This window comes from Microcaecilia unicolor, chromosome 8 (assembly GCF_901765095.1).
Source record: "Microcaecilia unicolor chromosome 8, aMicUni1.1, whole genome shotgun sequence".
Classification (NCBI taxonomy): Eukaryota; Metazoa; Chordata; class Amphibia; order Gymnophiona; family Siphonopidae; genus Microcaecilia; species Microcaecilia unicolor.
Genome location: NC_044038.1, coordinates 178,589,142 through 178,611,799, shown reverse-complemented (window position 1 = coordinate 178,611,799; position 22,658 = coordinate 178,589,142). Strand labels below are relative to the sequence as shown.

Here is a 22,658-nt window from a genome sequence, read left to right as displayed (position 1 = left end):
TCATCCTAGCTGCTAAGGCATGTAATGAGATTTTATTTTTACCAAAGCAAGGTGGGAGTATTATCAGTTCAAGAATCTCACAAAGGCAAAATGGCTCCCTTTCTCCCACTTAATACACCGATGCTCTGCATTTACCAGTGCACAAGGCTAATGTCTTACAGAGACTTTCAGCTTGACTGATTAAAAAGTCAACCGTAGAAATGTCTTTCACGGATCTAAAGAGATAAAACACAGCACAACATGCCCAGGAGAGGAAAAAAAAAACATTTTAATGAAAGATATTTTCTTTATGGACTGGATGACTGAAGAGAATCGATAAACTGTTATATAACCTTCCACCTCCAGTTCACCAGTTCCAATCCGAATGAGGTCAGTAGAGACTAAAACTAAAAGATGAGTTGGTTGCTTTCCATCCAGATCCTAGGGGGAACATATCCACTTAACTAACACACCATAGAAATGTGGCACTAATAGGTGTCATAGTTGGCAGTGTTAGCTATGGAAACTAAATTACCTTTTTACTGTGAGCGGTGCTTCCCTTAGGGCAGTGGTTTTCAACCCAGTCCTCAGGGACCATCTGGCCAGTTGAGTTTTCAGAATGCCTAAGATGAATATGTGCATGCAATGGAGGAAATGCATTCTAATGTCACGGTCTCAGGCTCGAAACAAACAGTCACTAGAACGTGAGCCCTTGGACCACTGCCGAGGAGCGGCAGCGGCAGGCAAGACCCCCAGCTGGGACTGGGCAAACAAGCGAGGCTGGAGCTGGAATCTAGAATGGACTTGACCAGAACGACAGGACTGGAACTGTGGCTGTAGCCAGACAATGCTGGAACCACAGGACTGGGATAACAGGAGGCAAACAGGACTGGAGCAGCTCCGGGATTCACTTGCGCTGACCGCCATTCCCCAGAGGTTGAGCCCCTGGGTGCGGGCGGCCTGCAGGACTTACAGAAAGGAGCTGGAGTGGATCAGGATTCACAGACAGACTAGGCAGACAAGGCATATAAACAAGCTTGGCAGAAGCAGAGTTCAGGATATACACACAAGCTAAGCAGAAGCAGGGTTCAGGATATACACACTAGCTAGGCAGAAGCAGGGTAAGGATATACATACGAGCTAGGCAGGAGCTGTAGACAGGCAAGGCTGGAACAACCGAACTGGAACCACAGGACTGGAACTACAGCAGTAGGCAGGCAGGGAATAAGAGGACAGAGCAACTGGTCTTCACCTGCACTTGGCCACCATTCCCCAGGGGTTGAGCCCCCAGGTGCAGGCGGCTGGCAGGACTTACTGGACCTAGCTTGCAGACAGTCTAGACCAACAGGATTCTCACACCGGACACAGGATTCTAAACAAGCTTGATTAACACAGGGTTCGGGACTACTGAGGATTCGGGATTCTCAGACAGGGAATAGGATACAGAACAAGCTTGACAGAAACAGGGTTAGGGTTCAAAACAGGAGTGCCCACAGGCACCCAGACAAGAACAAGGCATACAGGTAGGACACAAGACAAGGCAGAAGTGCTCCTACAGCACAGCAAGGCAGAAGTGCTCCTATCAGCACCAGGAGGATAAAGCAGGGAAGCAAAAGGGTAAAGCAGGGAAGCTTAAACAAGCAAGGCAGAAGTGCTTTTAACGGCACAACAATACAGAATTGCTCCTATCAGCACCAAACACTAACCTGGACCTTTGGCGTTTTCAAAGGCCCTGAATGGAAGAACACCACTTCCTTATCAAGGCCCTGCTGATGATGTCACAACTACAGGACACAGGCAGAAAGCATACTGAAGCACAGAGAGGCTTAACACACACATGTGCAGTATAGTGAAGTAATTAGAGCCATGCTGGAAGCAGCCAGCACACAGAGACAGAGGCAGAGCTAACTCAGGAAGAACAGACAGCAGCCAGCTCAGAAGCTGACCGCCGGAAATAAGGTGTGTCTGAGAGGGATCACGACCACAAATGTGAATATTTTATGCATATTTATTGTGGATATTCTAAAATCCTGATTGGCCATGTTGTTCCTGATGACTGGGTTGAAAGCCAGTGCCTTTGAGTATGGTTGAAGCACATTGCTACTACTACTACTACTATTTAGCATTTCTATAGCGCTACAAGGCATACGCAGCGCTGCACAAACATAGAAGAAAGACAGTCCCTGCTCAAAGAGCTTACAATCTAATAGACAAAAAATAAATAAAGTAAGCAAATCAAATCAATTAATGTGAACGGGAAGGAAGAGAGGAGGGTAGGTGGAGGCGAGTGGTTACAAGTGGTTACGAGTCAAAAGCAATGTTAAAGAGGTGGGCTTTCAGTCTAGATTTAAAGGTGGCCAAGGATGGGGCAAGACGTAGGAGCTCAGGAAGTTTATTCCAGGTGTAGGGTGCAGCGAGACAGAAGGCGCGAAGTCTGGAGTTGGCAGTAGTGGAGAAGGGAACAGATAAGAAGGCTTTATCCATGGAGCGGAGTGCACGGGAAGGGGATGGTAGCAGGAAACTTGCTGTACCTGTTATGAGAATAAGGGGAAAGCTGTTGGCCATCGATGCTGTCAAATATAGCACCTGTCGCTGGCATTAAATTCACTAGAAGATTTGTAAAGATAGTTTATTTTCTTTGTTGTGGAGCTTAGTCAACATCAAGAAATCCCATGTTTTGTGCTCCACAGTGCTCAGCACCAAGAAAACAGAGCACTTCCTGTGCATGCTTTCTGACAACTTCCGCAGGAAGTTAGAAGGCAGCTGGGTGCCACATACCCAGAGGAAAACCAGATATTGCAAAATGCAACTGTTTATTTAAAATCCACCTGGAGTGGCTACAAGGGTGAGGGCTGACATTTTAATTCAGCCAAGTTTGGAACTGGCCAGGTCAAAATGCTTTTCCAAAATACTAGCCACAGTAGTGTTATACAGTGGCGTAGGAAGGGGGGGGGTGGGGCGGTTTGCCCCGAGTACACGCTGCTGGGGGTTGTCGGCTCCGCTGGTTCCCTGCTCCCTCTGCCCCGGAACAGGTTACTTCCTGTTCCGGGGCAGAGAAAGCAAGGAACCAGCGGAGCTGGCACAGCTCCCAGCGACGTGCACTCGGGGGCGGATCAGCCCTCTCGCCCGCCCCTTGCTTCCTAATTGAAGTAAGAATGCGCTCCGGGGGGAGGGTGTGCTCTGGAGGGGGGAGGGGGCGTGCCGAGGGGGGGGCGCCGTGCTGCACTCGGGGGGGGGGGGGGGTGCGCAGCGGCAACCCACCCCGGGTGTCAGCCGCCCTCGCTACGGCACCTGTGTTATACAAAAACTCTTTGTTTGTGCAGTACCATTAGAAGGTTGTATGCCTGACTTTTGTTTCCGTGTTTCAGCTTTAGCCTTTATGACATCCATTTGTATTATCATTATCATCCTGTAGCAGTGTGGAGGTTGTAGCCAGTTGGACCTTAAAGGAAGGATCCGTAGTCTATGCAGAAACCGAACATGACCTTTCATTAATAGCTTCTCAAACATTAGTTACGCTCACTTGAAATTTGCTGATAGGTGAGACTCATCAAGTTCACCATAATTGATTTATAAGTTGCATTTTAAGTTGATGAGCGCTAGAAGTAGATTATAAAATGCAATAATCTGCAAGTGAACTTTACAAATATTGGCATAGACATTTATTCTTGCCCCAAGGCTGGTGTAAGTGTCTGCAGCTGCAATATACGGCATGCGTTATGCCTCATACATTAGTTTGCATAAAGAAAATAGCGCCTGAGTCCATACCCTCTTTCCCTCTTCTCCTGGGTGCTCTGCCTCCTTAGTGTCTCTTCCTGCCTGGAGGGCTCTCCAGTGTCAGGGTAATACTATAGAGATGTTTCTGTGTGTAGAGTTTCAAGTTGATTAAGAACCTACTATCTCGTCTATCAGCAATGCCAACTAGGTGACTTACAGACTATGCAATAATAGAGAAGAAGAAGGAATCAGGAAAAAGACGAACAGCATAGATTGGTAAAGGAGGAGAACTACAAAAATCATGACAGGAAAGTGGGGGGCAAGGAACACACATCAGGAACATACCCGGAGCCCTGTGGCACCTGTGTCTAGTGTCAGCAAAATGCCTCCAGAAAAAGGTAAGTTTTAAGGTCAACCTTAATCCAGTCAAGAGATAACTGAGATTTGAGATCCTCTGGCAGCTGGTTGCAGAGCTCAGGTCCTTGTACTGAAAAAAATACAGCGCCAAATTCTAGCATGAGTAACATCTCTGATTGTAGGGATGGTCAAGCATTGCTGTGTTGACGAACGGAGGGGAAGAGTTGGGATATAAGGAGACAACAAGAGGGCAAGAAAGGCAGGATCCCCAGTAGACCTAGTTTTAAATACCAAGAGCAAGATTTTGTAAAGCCTGCTTTATATCTGGAAAAGGGCTTTTTGAAACTCGCATGTAGGCATATTTTCAAAGCACTTAGCCTTCCAAAGTTCCATAGGTTTCTATGGAACTTTGGAAGGCTAAGTGCTTTGAAAATATGCCTCTTGGTCATGTATGTGCATATTATAAACTAGCCAGGCAAATGCAGAGTATATTCACACATTTATATCGTAACCGTTTTTGTGCACTATTGGGGCTGGTTATAAAGGCATATTGGCTTCTCTCTTGGCTCTATAAGATAGTCCATAGATCAGTTATACTCATCTGAAATTGCAAGAGATCCCTCTCATTTAAAGCACTCCTCGAGACCATCTTCCGACATGAGTCTCCTCAATTTCACTCACCATGCAGGATTGTTATTAATTAATGATGCGTCATGGTGAGTGAAATTGAGGAGACTAACCCTTGATACATTCTATGGCGAAACGTGAATTCATGTTGTATGATAGTCTCCAGGATGACTTTAAACGAGAGGGGTCTCTTGCAGTTTCAGATGAATACAACTGTTTAAGTTTTAACTTCTTTGAAGAACTAAAGGATGTTTTAAAACGTTGTCTGTTAAAACATGAACTGATGATGATGCAGTAAAAGTTATTTTAACCTAGGCTGCACCTCTGACGGTCCAACATACTAAGAATTTGCTCTTTGGTGGGATGGACAAAGAAACATGATGGCAGAAAAAGGCCATATGACCCATCCAGTCTGCCCATCCTCTGTAACCCCTAATTCTTCCTGTTCCTAAGCGATCCCGCATGCTTATGCCATGCCTTTTTAAATTCTGGAACAGTCCTCGACTCCACAACCTCCACCGGGAGGCCATTCCACGCCTCCACCACCGTTTCTGTGAAATAGTACTTCCTTAGATTACTCCTAAGCCTATTCCTTCTTAACTTTGTCATATGCCCCCTCATTCCAGAGCTCTTCTTCATTTGAAAAAGGCTCTCTTCCTGTACATAAATGCCCTTGAGATATGTAAACGCCTCTATCATGTCTCCTCTCTCCCTCCTCTCTTCCAGCGTATACATGTTGAGGTTCATAAGCCTGTCCCTATAATTTTTGCGTTCAAGACCGCTTAGTAATTTTGTAGCCGCCCTCTGGACTGACTCCATCCTGTTTATATCTTTCCGTAGGTGCGGTCTCCAGAACTGCATGCAGTACTCCAATTGGGGCTTCACTAGAGACTTATATAATGGCACTATCACCTCCTTTTTCCTTTTGGTTATGCCTCTCTTTATGCACCCTAGCATCCTTCTGGCTTTGACCGTCACTTTTTCTATCTGTTTGGAAGCTTTAAGGTCATCAGACACAATCACCCCCAAGTCCCGTTCTTCCTTCGTACACTGAAGTATTTCACCCCCTATACTGTACCGTTCCCTCGGATTCTTGCGACCCAAGTGCATGACCCTGCATTTTTTGGGATTAAACCTTAGTTGCCAAATATCGGTCCATTCCTCCAGCGTCACTAGGTCCTTCCTCATGTCATTCACACCCTCCAGGGTGTCCACCCTGTTGCAGAGTTTAGTATCATCCGCAAAGAGACAGACCTTACCAGACAGCCCTTCCGCAATATCGCTCACAAAGACGTTAAAAAGAGCCGGCCCTAGGACCGATCCCTGCGGTACTCCACTGACGACATCCTTTTCTTCAGAGCAAGCTCCATTTACCACTACCCTCTGTCTCCTACCATTCAACCAATTTTCAACCCAATCAGTTACTCTAGGTCCCATACCGAGGGCACTCAATTTATTTATCAGACGCCTGTTCGGAACCGTGTCAAAGGCTTTGCTGAAATCCAAATAAACCACATCAAGCGCCCCTCCCACATCCAACTGTTTGGTCACCCAGTCGAAGAAGACAGTCAGATTCGTCTGACACGACCTGCCACTAGTGAAGCCATGCTGCCTCGGGTCCCGCATTTCATGTAGTTCAAGAAATCTCACAATCCTCCTCTTTAGAAGCGTTTCCATTAGCTTACTCACCACCGAGGACTGACAGGTCTGTAATTTCCAACCTCCTCCTTACTTCCACTCTTGTGCAAAGGAACCACATCCGCCCTTCTCCAGTCCACTGGTACCACTCCAGTTTCTAAGGAAGCATTGAAAAGGTCCGTCAGCGGAGCCGACATAACTTTTCCAAGTTCCTTAAGCACCCTTGGGTGTATCCCATCTGGCCCCATCGATCTGTCTAAATGGCGCCTAGTATTATGTGCTGTTTCTGTACTGATTTTTCAGCATGGAAAGCATTGTAATGGTACTGAAATGGCCCAAAAAATGGCAGATCTGTGCCCAGAACTACACCTACGTGTCCAGTTATAGAATAACATTTTGAGAATTACCTTCTATGTGTGGCCTTTTGCAACCTAGGTGTAACCATTTCTACCAGCTTTCTGACTGGTGTAGGTGTTCACAGCTTAGATATGGACACATTTTCAGCCACTGACTCTACAGAAAAAGTAGGCTTTTACTTTTCTTTATAGAATAGGATTCAAATAGGCACTTTCCTAGCACCTAACTCTAGGTGTTCTTTTATACCATGAACTGCCACGTGTGTACCAAAGACAGTTTTTAGAGGAATGATTATAAAACACAAATCAGATCAAAGCGTTCTTCTCTAGAGGCAGAAAAATGATACTTACATGACATGCTGTGTTTAAGACATTTTAGTATGTCAAAACAAATGAAGGTCGTCATTTTGCACCTAATGCTCACACTTCATCTCTGACTGCTTGGAGATGGATGTTAGTGTTAAAAAGATAATTCAGTATTTGCAAGTTTAGATGAATGGGCAACGTTGGTGGCATCTGATCAGAGCTTTACTCATTTGCCATCTCTCTGCAGCTTGGTATAAATGAAAGGATGGCTAAGTATTTATTCCTTGTGAGAACTGGCTGTTTGGAAGCTTTGGCAGAGCTGTGGAATGAATTTTGCCTCCATATAGATTCATTATCACATTTTAAATCTACCACGATAATGAATCTATATGGAGACAGACCTTGCAACAGCCATATGGCAAAACATGAATTCATGTTGGTTTGATGGGTCTCCTATTTTGAATTATATATATACTAGCCGTTAAGCCCGTTAAAATGGGTGAGATTTGTGTTTTGCAAAATGTAATAATTCTCACCTTCATCCATCCATGTCCAGCAAACCTCCTGTCTCCCCTGCGCTCCCCTCCCCCGATCCGTGCCCAGCAGCACTGCTCTCTCCCCTGCCCTCCCCCACCATGTCCAGCAGCCCTCCTGTATCCCCTGGCCTCCCCCCGTCCACCAACCATCCTCTCTCCCCTGCCCTCCCCCCATATCCAGCAACCCTCCTCTTTCCCTTGGCCTCCCCCCCCGTCCACCAACCCTGCTCTCTCCCATGCCCTCCCCCATGTCCAGCAACCCTCTTCTATCCCCTGCCCTCCCCTCCATCAATCCATGTCCAGCAACCCTGCTCTCTCCCCTGCCTTCCCCCCCATGTCCAGCAGCCCTCCTGTCTCCCCTGGCCTCACCCCGTCCACTGACCCTCCTCTCTCTCGTGCCCTCCCCCCATATCCAGCAACCCTCCTCTTTCCCTTGGCCTCCACCCCTGCTTTCTCCCCTGCCCTTCCCCCATATCCAGCAACCCTCCTCTCTGGCCTGCTCTCTCCCCATGTCCAGCAACCCTCCTCTCTCCCCCCTGCCCTCCCCCTATGTCCAGCTACCCTCCTCGCCGCTGCTTCCTCCCCCTTCTGTGCCAGGCCCCCTGCACTGACATGAGAGCGCCTCTCACCTCCGTGTGAAAGCGCTGCAGGCAGCAGCAGATCATGCTGCTGCCTGCAGCGCTTCCACACGGAGGTGAGAGGCGCTGTCATGTCAGTGCAGGGGGCCCGATATGGAGGGGGGTGGGAGTGGCGGCGGCGACGACATTGGGGATGGGGGGGTGGAGGTTGGTGCGCCGGCGATGTTACTTCGTCTCCAGGCTCCAGCGGCAGTGGTAGCGTCCATTTCCTTCTCTGTTCCGCCCTCTGACGTCATCACGTCTTGACATGAGGGCGGGACAGAGAGGGAAGTCTCTACTGCGCATTTGCGGGTGAGTCGGTCACTTGTCATTTATATGTTTGATGAAAAGTTGAAAAATTGATGAAGAAATAAAATTGATACCCTTTATGTTTTTGACATTGTATGAGAAGGACTTTGTACTTTATGGATCAATGAAGATTACGTGGAGGGGCATAATCGAACGGGGCGCCCAAGTTTTCCTGAGGGCGTCCTCGCAGGACGTCCCCACGAAGGGATAGGGAAACCTGTATTATCAAAACAAGATGGCCGACCATCTTTCGTTTCAATAATATGATCGGGGACACCCAAATCTCAATATTTAGGTCGACCTTAGAGGTGGTCATCCCTAGGGATGAGCATCTCCGATTTTTGGCGATAATGGAAACTGAGGACGCTCATCTCAGAAATGACCAAATCCAAGCCCTTTGGTCATGGGAGGAGCCAGCATTCGTAGTGCACTGGTCCCCCTGACATGCCAGGACACCAACTGGGCACCCTAGGGGGCACTGCAGTGGACTTCAGAAAAAGCTCCAAGGTGCATAGCTCCCTTACCTTGTGTGCTGAGCCCCCCAAGCCCCCCAAAACCCACTTCCCACAACTGTACGCCACTACCATAGCCCTTAGGGATGAAGGGGGGCACCTAGATGTGGGTACAGTGGGTTTTGGAGGGTTCACATTTACCACCACAAGTTTAACAGGTAAGGGGGGATGGGCCTGGGTCCACCTGCCTGAAGTACACTGCAGTACCCAATAAAACTGCTCCAGGGACCTGTATACTGCTGTTATGGAGCTGGGTATGATATTTGAGGCTGGCATAGAGGCTGGAAAAAATATTTAAATGTTTTTTTTAGGGTGGGAGGGGGTTAGTGACCACTGGGGGAGTAGGGGGAGGTCACCCCGATTCCCTCCGGTGTTCATCTGGTCATTTAGGGCACATTTTTTTATCTTGGTCGTAAATAAAAAAGGACCAAGTAAAGTCGGCCATTTGCTCGTCAGGGACACCCTTCTTTTTTCCATTATTAGCTGAGGACGCCCATGTGTTAAGCACGCCCCAGTCCCGCCTTTGCTACGCTTCTGACATGCCCCCGGGAACTTTGGTCATCCCCGCGACGGAAAGCAGTTGAGGGCGACCAAAATCGGCTTTCGATTATGCCGATTTGGGTGAACCTGGGAGAAGGACACCCATCTCCCGATTTGTGTTGAAAGATGGGCGCGCTTCTCTTTTGAAAATGAGCCCATTAGTCACCCTATATTTGATTGCTATTGCCTAAAGGTTGAATTATGCATTTCTGACAGATCCAACAATATTTAAATATGCCTTCTATATATTACGTTTAACACGGTGGGAGTTAGGTTTTGAATAGTTAAAGTATTCTATTAACAGCAGAACGGCCATTATAGAATTTGTTCTCAGTGCACGGCATCCCGACACAATTTATTAAATTTATCCCACAGTGTTCACATGCTATAGAGGATTTTTGTACATAAATATGCTAAAGTGTAGTGTTACCGATTGTGCCCACCGAACGATTTTTAGCCTGAGTGCATAGGCTCCTAAGTGCTGAAGAGACTGAGAGAATAAGTGATGCTAAGTTTTTGGGAAGCTCCCTATCCATCTCCTTATGCTTCTATCATCTCTTACAGGTCACAATCCTTATCAGTCTGGCTCTTGCATTTCTGGCCTGCATAGTGTTCCTTGTGGTGTACAAAGCTTTCACATATGATCACAATTGCCCTGATGGATTCGTTTATAAGGTAAGGATGGGGGTGCGCATTAAGGGGTTATAAACATAAATAGTAATATAAAGAGGTACATCTGATGCACATACATCAAGAATAGGAACCTCTTACTCATGCGCTTCTCTAAAGCGCTATTCTGTAAGCTCGCATATGCACAATTGAAACAGGGTCATACGTGTGACAGGAGCATGGGTGGGATGTGTGAGTGTCTAGATGCACCCTCCTATGTTTAACGTTCAGTTGGCGTTGGCCCACCAGTGTGGGTTTGCACTAGTATTCTGTAATGGCATAAGGACGCCTTGAAGCTTTGATATTATTTGCGCTCCCTGCGCTGAATCAAGGCATCAAAAAGGAGGCAGCAGTTTCCAGAATTGTGCCATACAGTGCTGAGCAAATTTCTGATCCCTGGAAGATAGTCTGTGTTTTAGCACAATTTGGAGGTAATTCTCTAGCAGAGCACCAACATGTAGGCATTATAGTTGCACGGTTAGTGAGCCGATTGTATAAAAGCACCAACAGTCACTAGTGTTCCTATGGAATGCTAGTGTAAACCAGCTTTGGTGTGCCTACATGTAGGTGTGTACATTTACAGCAAGAAACAACAACGGGGTTGACGGAAGCAACAACTAACCAGTGGTGGTCACACAAAATACTTTATTGCTTCAACAGAGGCTTGACTCAACATGAGCCATGTTTCAGCTGTGGAGCCTGCTTCAGGCATCTAAAGCTTGTGCCTTGAGCAGAATAAACACTAGGGAAATAATACTTCATGCAAAAAATGTATTTATTTATTTGTTACATTTGTATCCCACCTTTTCCCACTTATCAGTAGGGTCAAAGTGGCTTATATAGTTCTGGTTACAGACTCCGGTGTGAACAAATACAGTATAGGGGTACTATTACAGTGATAAGTACAGTAAAGAAGTATCAGTAAATAGGTTGGGGTGATTCAGACAAAATGTTAGGGTGACCAATTCAATGTGAACAATCTTGTTGACAAATGTCTATCCAAAGAATCACATCACTTATAATACCTTGTGCACATGTACTCCTTGTCCATGGCTGATGGAAATGGGCACGCCTAAATGCAGCCTGGGTAAATGTTCTATGTCCCTTTCTTGTGAACGCCCCCTAACAATTACTTGCTAACCCATTTGGCATATAATAGCCAATGGTTAAGCATGCTACTATCATATATGCATATAGAAGAACATTTACTCATTCGAATGGCAGTATTTTATATATTTAAGTGTGCAAATACCCTGGATTCTATACAGTGCACCTAGTGTTCCATGCCAAAATCCAAGCATATTCCATAACAATGCGCGCAACTTAATTGGCTTAAAAAGCCAATCAGCATTATTGCAAGCAATAATGAGCACTAATTGGCAATAATTAGAATTTATGCGCACAACTCCCTAAACATATTCTGTAACGCACTGGACCTATATTTTAATGCACACAGACAATAAGGGGCATGGTTATGGGTAGGGAAATGGGCATTTTATGGGTGTTCCAAATGTGCATTTTACGTTAGTAAAGATGTTCTCACTACTTAGCTAGCTTGTTGCATGTCTTGAAACTAATTCTTTCTCCGTGTTCTTGCATTTCTTCACAGCATAAGCGCTGTATCCCAGCCTCTCTGGATGCTTACTATAACGCACAAGATTCCAATTCCCGAGGAAGATTCTACACTGTCATTAGCCATTACAGCATGGCTAAGCAAACAAGCTCACGGTCCGTGTCGCCATGGCTTTCTTCGAGCTCTGTGAACCAGGAAGTCAAGGCCAGCAAAAGCGAAGGCCATTAGGCCCACGTCAAGAGGCAGGGCCCTGTCTGGCCCTCCTTGTTCCCAGGAGACCCTTGTGCTGGTGGTGCAAAGCCACAATAATAAAAACAAACTCGCAGGAGTCATTTTAAATCTATATTTCTTTTTGTGCATTGTTCATTGTTGATTTGTAACGGAGTCCAGCTCTTGTACAAAGGCATGTTTGATGTTGATTGTTACATTACTATGTAAAATACCCAACAACCCCCAAAAAACAACCTAATTTTCTTTTTTTTTTTGTTATCATGACTTAAATGTTCAGAGAAAATAAAAAGAGAAATGCATAAAGGGTTCAGAACAATGATAAGAGATCAAACTTAAGAAATGATTTTCTGAAAGACGAGGATGAGGAAATATTCATAAGCCCATTTAGCAGACAAAAACATTTCCAGATCTGTTTGTTTGGCATTCAGTTTTTTGTGGCTTGAAGTTGACTCATCAAACATGCCCTCATGTTAAAACGCTATTTTGAAAGCCTACACTGTCCAGCATAGATAAAGACCCGTGCGCCATTCTTTCAAAGAGAGCCAGAGAACAGGGCAGTCTGGGGTTCATTGGGATAGCTGATTTCTAAGTGGAAATGGTAGCATTTTGAATGCCTGGCTGTGCTCAAAACAGCATTTGAAGAGTTCTGAATCTTGAAACAGCATCCTACAGGTTCAGCTGTATACTCATGAGCTCGGGAGCTGGATCTAGAGAGGCTCACAGTATTTCTAGTGCTATTCTGTCAGTCACGGGGACAGTATTGGCAGAATGATCAGCTTTATTTATTTGAATTTGCTTCTGCATTCCAAAAAAGTCTGTGATTGGACACCTAAATCCAATCAGAAAATATTCTTGAGTCTTGAACCCTACAGTGATGAGATGTCAGATTAAAGTTTTACAGAGGGGATAAACGTAATCCATAGTGCCAAACACAACCTGTTTTTAAATTAAATATCTCACTTGTAAATTCATTGACTCATGAAATATATAAAACCAAGCAGCAAACCCTCTGAACAGTTTATAACTCTATGGTGTACTTTTGTCAGTAGGTAGCAAAGACTGGAGTATTTTTGGTGTAATTCTTGAACTTTTTCTGACAGGATAAAATAAAGTTAGATGTGTCTGAGAGACTAGAATGGGCTATAGTTATTTCTCACCCGCACAGCATGGACTCACCAATATGCGGTAAAATCAATCCTGAAATTGCCTACAGACAGCATCTGAAAGTTCTTTACCTTCAGCTGCTAGTTTTTCATTTTCTATGAGATAAAAGTAGAACCAAAACAGACCTGCTTATCACAGAATTTCAAGTGCAACAGACTTATGGTGGTGGATGTGTGTTGGTGGAGGGGTAGGGGGGGGGGAAGTATTGATGTCTGGGAAATTCATTTGTTCTCTTACTACTGTATTGCTGCTGCCTCCTAACTAAAAGATTAACTGGCCCCATTGTCTTGATTTTGCCGAGTCAGTTTTCTGTATTTACTCATGAGAACCCACTCTAGTTCTGGAACTGGATTTCGTATGGTAAGTTGGGTTAAATCAGAATGCTATATCAGGGCGAGCCAAGATTTAAGATTTAAAAACAACATGAAAAAGATGGGGTTTTTAGGTGTGACTCCAAATTCAGCAAAGAAGGGGATGAGATGTGCCAGCTCAGAAAGGATACTCCAGGTGGCTGGTGCAACAAAAAGTTGCATGCACAGAGTTTGGAGGTGGCTGTAGTGTGATGAAGGATTTGGGAAGGAGGAACGTATTGTGAGACAAGCTGCAGAATATAGACTTTGTAAAGGAGTATGAGAAGCTTAAAATGTGTGGCAGAGGGTTGAGAAGAGGGGTAGGTGGTCAGAACATTGAAGGAAGATGAGCCCTGAAACTGAACATGACAGTCCAGAGATATGTGACACCATGGTATAGTGTTAGACTAAACTATTCAGAACTGAATAACTGCGGTCTCCTGGCTTCTCTTTGCAAGAAAATTGGAAATCTCTGGTGTCTTTCCTGAAGGAGAACTGTCTTTTTCTCTGGCTATGAATGAGGGGGCAGAAACCTGACTTTACAGTTAAATTGTGCATGGTAACATGTCTGGCCTTAACCAGTCCAAGTGGCCTGGAAACCTGAATTTCTTTTGTTTAGCAGCGAGGTCACAGTGACATCCATTGACTAACGTCTGTATCAACCTACAAAAACAGCAGTGGTTTTCTTTTCATGCTTCCTCATGAACTGAATTGTCAATATGCACCTGTCTTGCGCTCGATTGAAAGTAAATGCAGATACAGTGAGGCAAAATGTGTGTCATTGATGTTATAAGAATTGCTGAGGTTTACTTGCCTGTACAGCATGTTTGCTGTATGACATTTGGCATATTATCTGCACAGGGTACTACTTAAAACAGCTTGCTATGCAATTGTGTTCTGCACAGTGACAACAGCATACCAAGTTCAGGATGTATTCCTGCTATAAGAAATTCTTTGTATCTACTACTACTACTACTACTATTTAGCATTTCTATAGCGCTACAAGGCGTACGCAGTGCTGCACAAACATAGAAGAAAGACAGTCCCTGCTCAAAGAGCTTACAATCTAATAGACAAAAAATAAATAAAGTAAGCAAATCAAATCAATTAATGTGAACGGAAAGGAAGAGAGGAGGGTAGGTGGAGGTGAGTGGTTACAAGTGGTTACGAGTCAAAAGCAATGTTAAAGAGGTGGGCTTTCAGTCTAGATTTAAAGGTGGCCAAGGATGGGGCAAGACGTAGGAGCTCAGGAAGTTTATTCCAGGCGTAGGGTGCAGCGAGACAGAAGGCGCAAAGTCTGGAGTTGGCAGTAGTGGAGAAGGGAACAGATAAGAAGGCTTTATCCATGGAGCGGAGTGCACGGGAAGGGGTGTAGGGAAGGACGAGTGTGGAGAGATACTGGGGAGCAGCAGAGTGAATACCTTTATAGGTTAGTAGAAGAAGTTTGAACAGGATGTGAAAACAGATAGGGAGCCAGTGAAGGGTCTTGAGGAGAGGGGTAGTATGAGTAAAGCGACCCTGGCAGAAGATGAGACGGGCAGCAGAGTTTTGAACCGACTGGAGAGGGGAGAGGTGACTAAGTGGGAGGCCAGCAAGAAGCAGATTGCAGTAGTCTAAACGAGAGGTGACAAGGGTGTGGATGAGGGTGTGCCTGTCTTCTCTATGTCCTATAGGGGAACTTTTAGTGAGGATCCTTTCCAACATATCAGGAGGTTTACTTTTAAAAAGACGGAAACAAAACTTGAAAGTTAGAAATTCATGTTATTATTCTTACACGGATATTTAGGATTCAAAGTTCTGCCTTTCCAAACCCAAGTTCAAGGTCCCTTGCACAAATCTATGAATGATTATTAAAGAGTAACAAACACTCTTCTTTAAAGTAAGTGCTGAATTTTAAAAGGTGTTCTCAATTTCTAACAAAATATATGAAAAAACCCATCCAAGGTGCAAGAAACTGCATACTGTCTTCCTGTGTTTGCAATCCTCTGTAGTGTAGCTGACATTTCTGTTTGATATTTGAGATCTGGGGACTTTCAGTGCCAGTCCATCTTAGCCTTTGATCTGGAGGCAGGCTCTGAGGACCAGTGCTGTTACTCTGGTACCCCTCACTATCATTCTTCACAACATATCCCTGTTCCTATCATGTCAGCACCTGAATGTGTGCTCAGATTACAGAATGCTAGCACATTCCCAAATGTTACAGATTCACGTGTAAATGCTAAGATGGACACAAAGTAGTATTGTATCATCTTGGTGCACAACTGTCATAGTGTGAAAATGGAAGGGGGCATTCACATGAGCGGGTGATCGGTGTCTCCTGCAATTACTCACACATGCTGAAGAATAGTGGATTTACCCCCCCCCCCCCCCCCACACACACACACATTTACAAAACAGTGTGGCAATGAGCTGTGTCGGCATTAGCGCTGGGAACTGGGTTCAATTTGCACTGCAGCTCCTTGAGACTCTGGGCAAGTCACTTTGGGAATCTTTTACTAAGGTGTGCTAGCGTTTTTAGCGCGTGCTAAAAATAGGTGAACACTAAACACTAGAGACGCCCATAGAAATACATCAGCATCTCTAGCATTTAGCATGTGCCTATTTTAGCACGCGCTAAAAACACTAGCGTGCCTTACTACTACTACTATACATCATTTCTATAGCGCTGCCAGTCGTACGCAGCGCTTCACAATTGAACATGAAGAAAAGACAGTCCCTGCTCAAAAAGAGCTTACAATCCTTATTAAAAGACCCCATTAACTCTCCAATGCCCCAGGTACAAATAAGTACCTGCATATAATATGTAATTGCAAAAACCACAGAAAGGCAGTATATCAAGTCCCATTCCCTTTCCCTTACCTGGTGATAAGCACAGGTGCTGGTCTGTGCATTTCCTTCAAATCTGAGGCCACATTTTTCAGCAGGAGGCATTTTTTAGGTGCTGTTGTGAATAGATGGCTTTCTGTGTGCTCCCAGTAAGACAGCAGGATTCCTCAGACAAAAGGGAGTAGGGGTACAGTGAGCCCCAGATATTTGGTTTTATTTACAGTAGATAACACACCCGCATTTAAACAACTACAGATCAAAGAAATGGAACTACAGTGAAACATAGAGAGAGCAATATTTAAATCCCCTATGCATGAATTAAAGAAATAATTTTAAAAATTGCCCAGTCATCCTGTGAAAAAAGGAAGCATGCTTCCTAACAGTACACAGACCATCCACAGACAGGAGAATCCTGGGGGCAGGAAGGGCTTCACCAACTCGTGTGCTGATTCACATGGTAAAATTATATGCAGGGCTAATTTTCACAGGGGCAACCACCGAAGAAAAATGTTAGGCAGACTTTTGCTTTCATTAGAGGTGCAAACCCAGGGGTGTATTTACTCATGGAGTTTGCTGCCACTCTGGATTAATAGCTCCAAACTATTTAATATGAGCTGATAATCAAGGGGGGGGGGGGGGGTAAACCTTTGGTGTAATTTAACAGTTAACAATTTGGCTGGACAACTCAAGGGCCATCCAAAATGTATCCAAAGTGTAAAAATAGAAGTTGCTAGGGACATTCTGCATGTGGGGGGGGGTCAAAATATATTTAGATAATTGTGATATTTCAGCTGCTAGCCAGATAATGTAATCCATTTGGAGGGTGTAATGGTGGTGACAGTGGGGAGGAGGGGTCTATACAAGCAGCAATCCTAAACAGATAAGTTAGTAACCTAGATCAGGAAAAGCAGCTCATAATACAAACACTTGTAGTCTCCATAACAAAGATTTTGGTAGCCTTCCAAAAATAGGAAGCTTTTAACACTTAGACCCTGTAAGACTGAGTCTTCCCCCTAGTAACTGTCTTTTAATGACACACTCCACTGTGTAATTAATGTGGTGGGAAGAAATGGACTGAAAGGGTACAAACCAGTAATTAAGAAGCACTTAAAATGTTCTGCATCCCATCTTGCAAATGTAAGTTTTGCAAGTGACTAATCAGTTGTAGCATTACAGCACCTGCCCTTCTGACCATCAATTCAGATCCCAGCTGAGGTGGCCCATGTGACATGAGAAGGTGGTGTAGGCCAGTTTCATGGAGCATAGCAGAAATGTTCATATCGTATCTCCTGTCCTATCAATCTCTTCCGTTCTCTCTCTCAGTACATCGGTTTTTGATGTTTGACAAAACCTCTTCTTCTCCTGGTCCCCTTCCATTGTGAGTAAACGAACAGTACCGCAAGAGGACAGGAGAAAGTGAATTAAATTAGTGAATTTCTCTCTGTGTCTTTGGTGGTAACAGCTAGAATCACGTTAGTTATTTCTTCCTAATTGTGCTTCTCTCTTACTCAGCTTACAGGAAAATACCGAAATGAAAAAAAGGGATATTTGCAAAAAAATATGTGTCAGTTTCTAAAAACAATTGTTTCTTTTCTTAACATAGACATGTCAAGCAGCATACAGCAGTGTATTTCTCTTTAATCCTTCTCCCCCTCCCCCCCAAGATCCTAAAGTCTAAAGGGTTGTCCCAATAGGAAAAACCAGTGGCAAGAGCCTCAGCAATGGAGATATGGATGCCCATGGCCTTTCCTGCTCCATCACAAGAACTGTCATGTGATCAGAGGCTGCCACTGGTCCCCACACTATCTGTATCCTCAGCTGCTCAACTAAGTACCCACAGCTGGGCACACACACCGTCACATGAATTCATGTGACTACATGAGTAGACCGACCCTTCAAAACTTGTGATTGTTCCAGTGAAACACACTTAGAAATAACCTAGCTGACAGGAGAAGCTATTAAGGCCTTCTATTCTGTATGAGAAGTTCCTGAATTGCATTAAGATTGTTGGAGTGTTCTATCACATGGCCTGAAGGAAATTATTACAGTGACCTGTTTTCACCTATAGATGGAATGAGAAACCATCTGGCCCATTCGCTAATAATCAAGTGATTGTAGAGGGACCAAGAGCGAGCAATGCTGGAAGAGTTCAGATACCCGAGGACAAGTGCTGAGAGACCAGCCTGCTTATTTTCGAAGGAGAAGGGCGGCCATCTTCCGACACAAATCGGGAGATGGCCTGCCTTCTCTTAATGCCGGCCAAATTGGTATAATCGAAAGCCGATTTTGGCCGGCTTCAACTGCTTTCCGTCGCAGGGCCGGCCAAAGTTCAAGGGGGCATGTCGGCAGTGTACCGAAGGCAGGACGGGGGTGTGGTTAAGAGATGGCCGTCCTCAGCCGATAATGGAAAAAAGAAGGCCGGCCCTGACGAGCATTTGGCCGACTTTACTTGGTCCCTTTTTGTTCACGACTAAGCCTCGAAAAGGTGCCCAAACTGACTAGATGACCACCGGAGGGAATTGGGGATCACCTCCCATTACTCACCCAGTGGTCACCAACGCCATCCCACTCAAAAAAAATTAAAAAATAATTTTTGTCAGCCTCTATGCCAGCCTCAAATGTCATACCTAGCTCCATGACAGCAGTATGCAGGTCCATGGAGTAGTTTTTAGTGGGTGCAGTGCACTTCAGGCAGGTGGACCCAGGCCTATCCCCTCCCCCCCACCAGTTACACTTGTGGTGGTAAATGGGAGCCCTCCAACCCCCTCAACACCCACCTTACCCACATGTAGGTGCCCCCCTTCATCCCTAAGGGCTATGGTAGTGTTGTACAGTTGTGGGTAGTGGGTTTTGGGGGGGGGTTGGGGGGCTCAGCACCCAAGATAAGGGAGCTATGCAGCTGGGAGCACTTTGTGATGTCCACTGCAGTGCCCCCTAGGGTGCCCGGTTGGTGTCCTGGCATGTGAGGGGGACCAGTGCACTACAAATGCTGGCTGCCAGATGCTGGCTGCCAGATGCTGCAGTATGTTGAAGATAAAGTTGCCGATATAAGTAACATTGAAATGTTTTGACTGTATTGGATTAAACACAGATATTCACAAAGAATCACTTTCATGTTATATAGACACTTTTAGTTTGGACCAATGATTATATCTTTATTATTATTATTTGTTACATTTGTATCCCACATTTTCCCACCTTTTGCAGGCTCAATGTGGCTTACATATAACTGTTAACAGCGTTACCGATTACGGTCTGAACAAATACATAGTATGAATGAATACAAAGTGATATTGTAGTAGAATGGAGTACATGTATGGTAGGTACAGTTGGGGGAACTTATAGAGGAAAAGGGGGAAGAAGAGTCAGGTAATGTTAGTTACGGTCTTTGGTTGCATTGTGTCGCAGGTGAACAGGCATTTTTATGTTGGGTCGGTGGGGTATGCTCTTCTGAACAGGTCTATCTTTAGTGTTTTCCGAAAATTTAGGTGGTCAAGCGTAGTTTTTATTGCTTTTGGCAATGCATTCCATAGTTGTGCACTTAGGTAGGAAAAGCTGGTTGCATAGGTGGATTTATATTTGAGTCCTTTGCTGCTTGGGTAGTGGAGGTTTGGGTATGATCGTGCAGATTTTGTGGTGTTTCTGGTTGGCAGGTCGATGAAGTCTGTCATGTATCCTGGTGACTCGCCGTAAATAATTTTATGAACAGTCTTGCAGATTTTGAAAGTGATACGTTCTTTGATTGGTAGCCAGTGCAGTTTTTCTCTGAGTGGTTTGGCGCTGTCAAAACGTGTTTTTCCAAATATAAGCCTTGCTGCTGTGTTTTGGGTGGTTTGAAGTTTCTTTATGATTTGATCCTTGCATCCCGCATAGATTCCATTACAGTAATCTGCGTGGCTTAGTACCATGGACTGTACCAGGCTACGAAATATTTTCCTCGGGAAGAATGGTTTTATGCGTTTGAGTTTCCAAATTGAGAGAAACATTTTCTTTATGGTGGATTTCGCTTGGGTCTCTAATGATAGGTTACTCCCCCAGTGGTCACCAACGTCATCCCACTAAAAAAAAAATTAAAAAACTATTTTTGTCAGCCTCTATGCCAGCCTCAAATGTCATACCTAGCTCCATGAAGGCAGTATGCAGGTCCCTGGAGTAGTTTTTAGTGGGTGCAGTGCACTTCAGGCAGGTGGACCCAGGCCTATCCCCCCCCCCCCCACCAGTTACACTTGTGGTGGTAAATGGGAGCCCTCCAACCCCCTCAACACCCACCTTACCCACATGTAGGTGCCCCCCTTCATCCCTAAGGGCTATGGTAGTGTTGTACAGTTGTGGGTAGTGGGTTTTGGGGGGGGTTGGGGGGCTCAGCACCCAAGATAAGGGAGCTATGCAGCTGGGAGCAATTTGTGATGTCCACAGCAGTGCCCCCTAGGGTGCCCGGTTGGTGTCCTGGCATGTGAGGGGGACCAGTGCACTACAAATGCTGGCTCCTCCCACGACCAAATGGCTTGGATTTGGCCTGGTTTGAGATGGCTGCCATTAGTTTCCATTATCGGCGAAAACCAATGGCGGCCATCTCTAACACCGGGGATCTCTAAGGGCGGCCCAAATGTTGAGATTTGGCCGCCCCCAACCATATTATCAAAACGAAAGATGGCCGGCCATCTTGTTTTGATAATACAGTCGGGTACGCTGCTTGCTGGGGCCGTCATTAGAGATGGCCGCCCTTATAGATGGTCGGCCCCGTTCGATTATGCCCCTCTATGCTATAATGGATGCACATTGTGTGAAATAAATAATGACCCCAGTCCTGAAGGAGAGATTAAGGCCTGACACATGATATCATTTCACCTGTTGGACTACTATATTGCAGATAAGGCTGCCAGATGCTGCAGTATGTTGAAGATAAAGTTGCCGATATAAGTAACATTGAAATGTTTTGACTGTATTGGATTAAACACAGATATTCACAAAGAATCACTTTCATGTTATATAGACACTTTTAGTTTGGACCAATGATTATATCTTTATTATTATTATTTGTTACATTTGTATCCCACATTTTCCCACCTTTTGCAGGCTCAATGTGGCTTACATATAACTGTTAACGGCGTTACCGATTACGGTCTGAACAAATACATGGTATGAATGAATACAAAGTGATATTGTAGTAGAATGGAGTACATGTATGGTAGGTACAGTTGGGGGAACTTATAGAGGAAAAGGGGGAAGAAGAGTCAGGTAATGTTCGTTATGGTCTTTGGTTGCATTGTGTCGCAGGTGAACAGGCATTTTTATGTTGGGTCGGTGGGGTATGCTCTTCTGAACAGGTCTATCTTTAGTGTTTTCCGAAAATTTAGGTGGTCAAGCGTAGTTTTTATTGCTTTTGGCAATGCATTCCATAGTTGTGCACTTAGGTAGGAAAAGCTGGTTGCATAGGTGGATTTATATTTGAGTCCTTTGTTGCTTGGGTAGTGGAGGTTTAGGTATGATCGTGCAGATTTTGTGGTGTTTCTGGTTGGCAGGTCGATGAAGTCTGTCATGTATCCTGGTGACTCGCCGTAAATAATTTTATGAACAGTCTTGCAGATTTTGAAAGTGATACGTTTTTTGATTGGTAGCCAGTGCAGTTTTTCTCTGAGTGGTCTGACGCTGTCAAAACGTGTTTTTCCAAATATAAGCCTTGCTGCTGTGTTTTGGGCGGTTTGAAGTTTCTTTATGATTTGATCCTTGCATCCCGCATAGATTCCATTACAGTAATCTGCATGGCTTAGTACCATGGACTGTACCAGGCTACGAAATATTTTCCTCGGGAAGAATGGTTTTATGCGTTTGAGTTTCCAAATTGAGAGAAACATTTTCTTTATGGTGGATTTCGCTTGGGTCTGTAATGATAGGTTACGGTCGATTGTTACTCCGAGAATTTTCAGGGAGGGTGTATCCTGGGGTGTTAATGTTTGTGGGTTTGTATGTATTGTACTGGGATGAGATGATGAGACAGTGTGTTTTTTCTGTATTGAGTTTTAGTTGGAATGTATTTGCCCATGAGTTCATGATGCTTAGGCTTAACTTGATTTTGTTGGTGATTTCCGCTAGATCATGTTTGTATGGGATGTATAATGTAACATTATCAGCGTAGATAAATGGGTTGAGGCCTTGGGTGGATAGGGTCTTGGCTAGTGGAATCATCATGAGGTTGAAAAGGATCGGTGATAGTGGTGATCCTTGCAGTACTCCGCAGCCTGGTTTCCACGGTGACGATATGTTTGTTTTTGATTTCACTTGCTATGTTCTTGTGGTTAAAAAACCCTTAATCCAATTGAGAGTGCCATCACTGATTCCGAAGTATTCTAG

The 22,658-nt window shown here is 44.8% G+C and overlaps 1 protein-coding gene across 1 annotated transcript in view; it reads left to right on the top strand.

Annotated features, from left to right (window-relative positions):
- The window catches only part of NSG2 (neuronal vesicle trafficking associated 2), a 41,291-nt gene extending 28,236 nt beyond the window's left edge, over window positions 1-13,055 (top strand). Inside the window, exons 4-5 of the mRNA XM_030212789.1 lie at window positions 10,059-10,169; window positions 11,773-13,055. Coding sequence (XP_030068649.1) covers window positions 10,059-10,169; window positions 11,773-11,964 — 303 coding nt within the window. The 3' untranslated portion in view covers window positions 11,965-13,055. The remainder of the gene's footprint in view (window positions 1-10,058; window positions 10,170-11,772) is intronic.
- The last annotated feature ends 9,603 nt before the right edge of the window (window positions 13,056-22,658 follow it).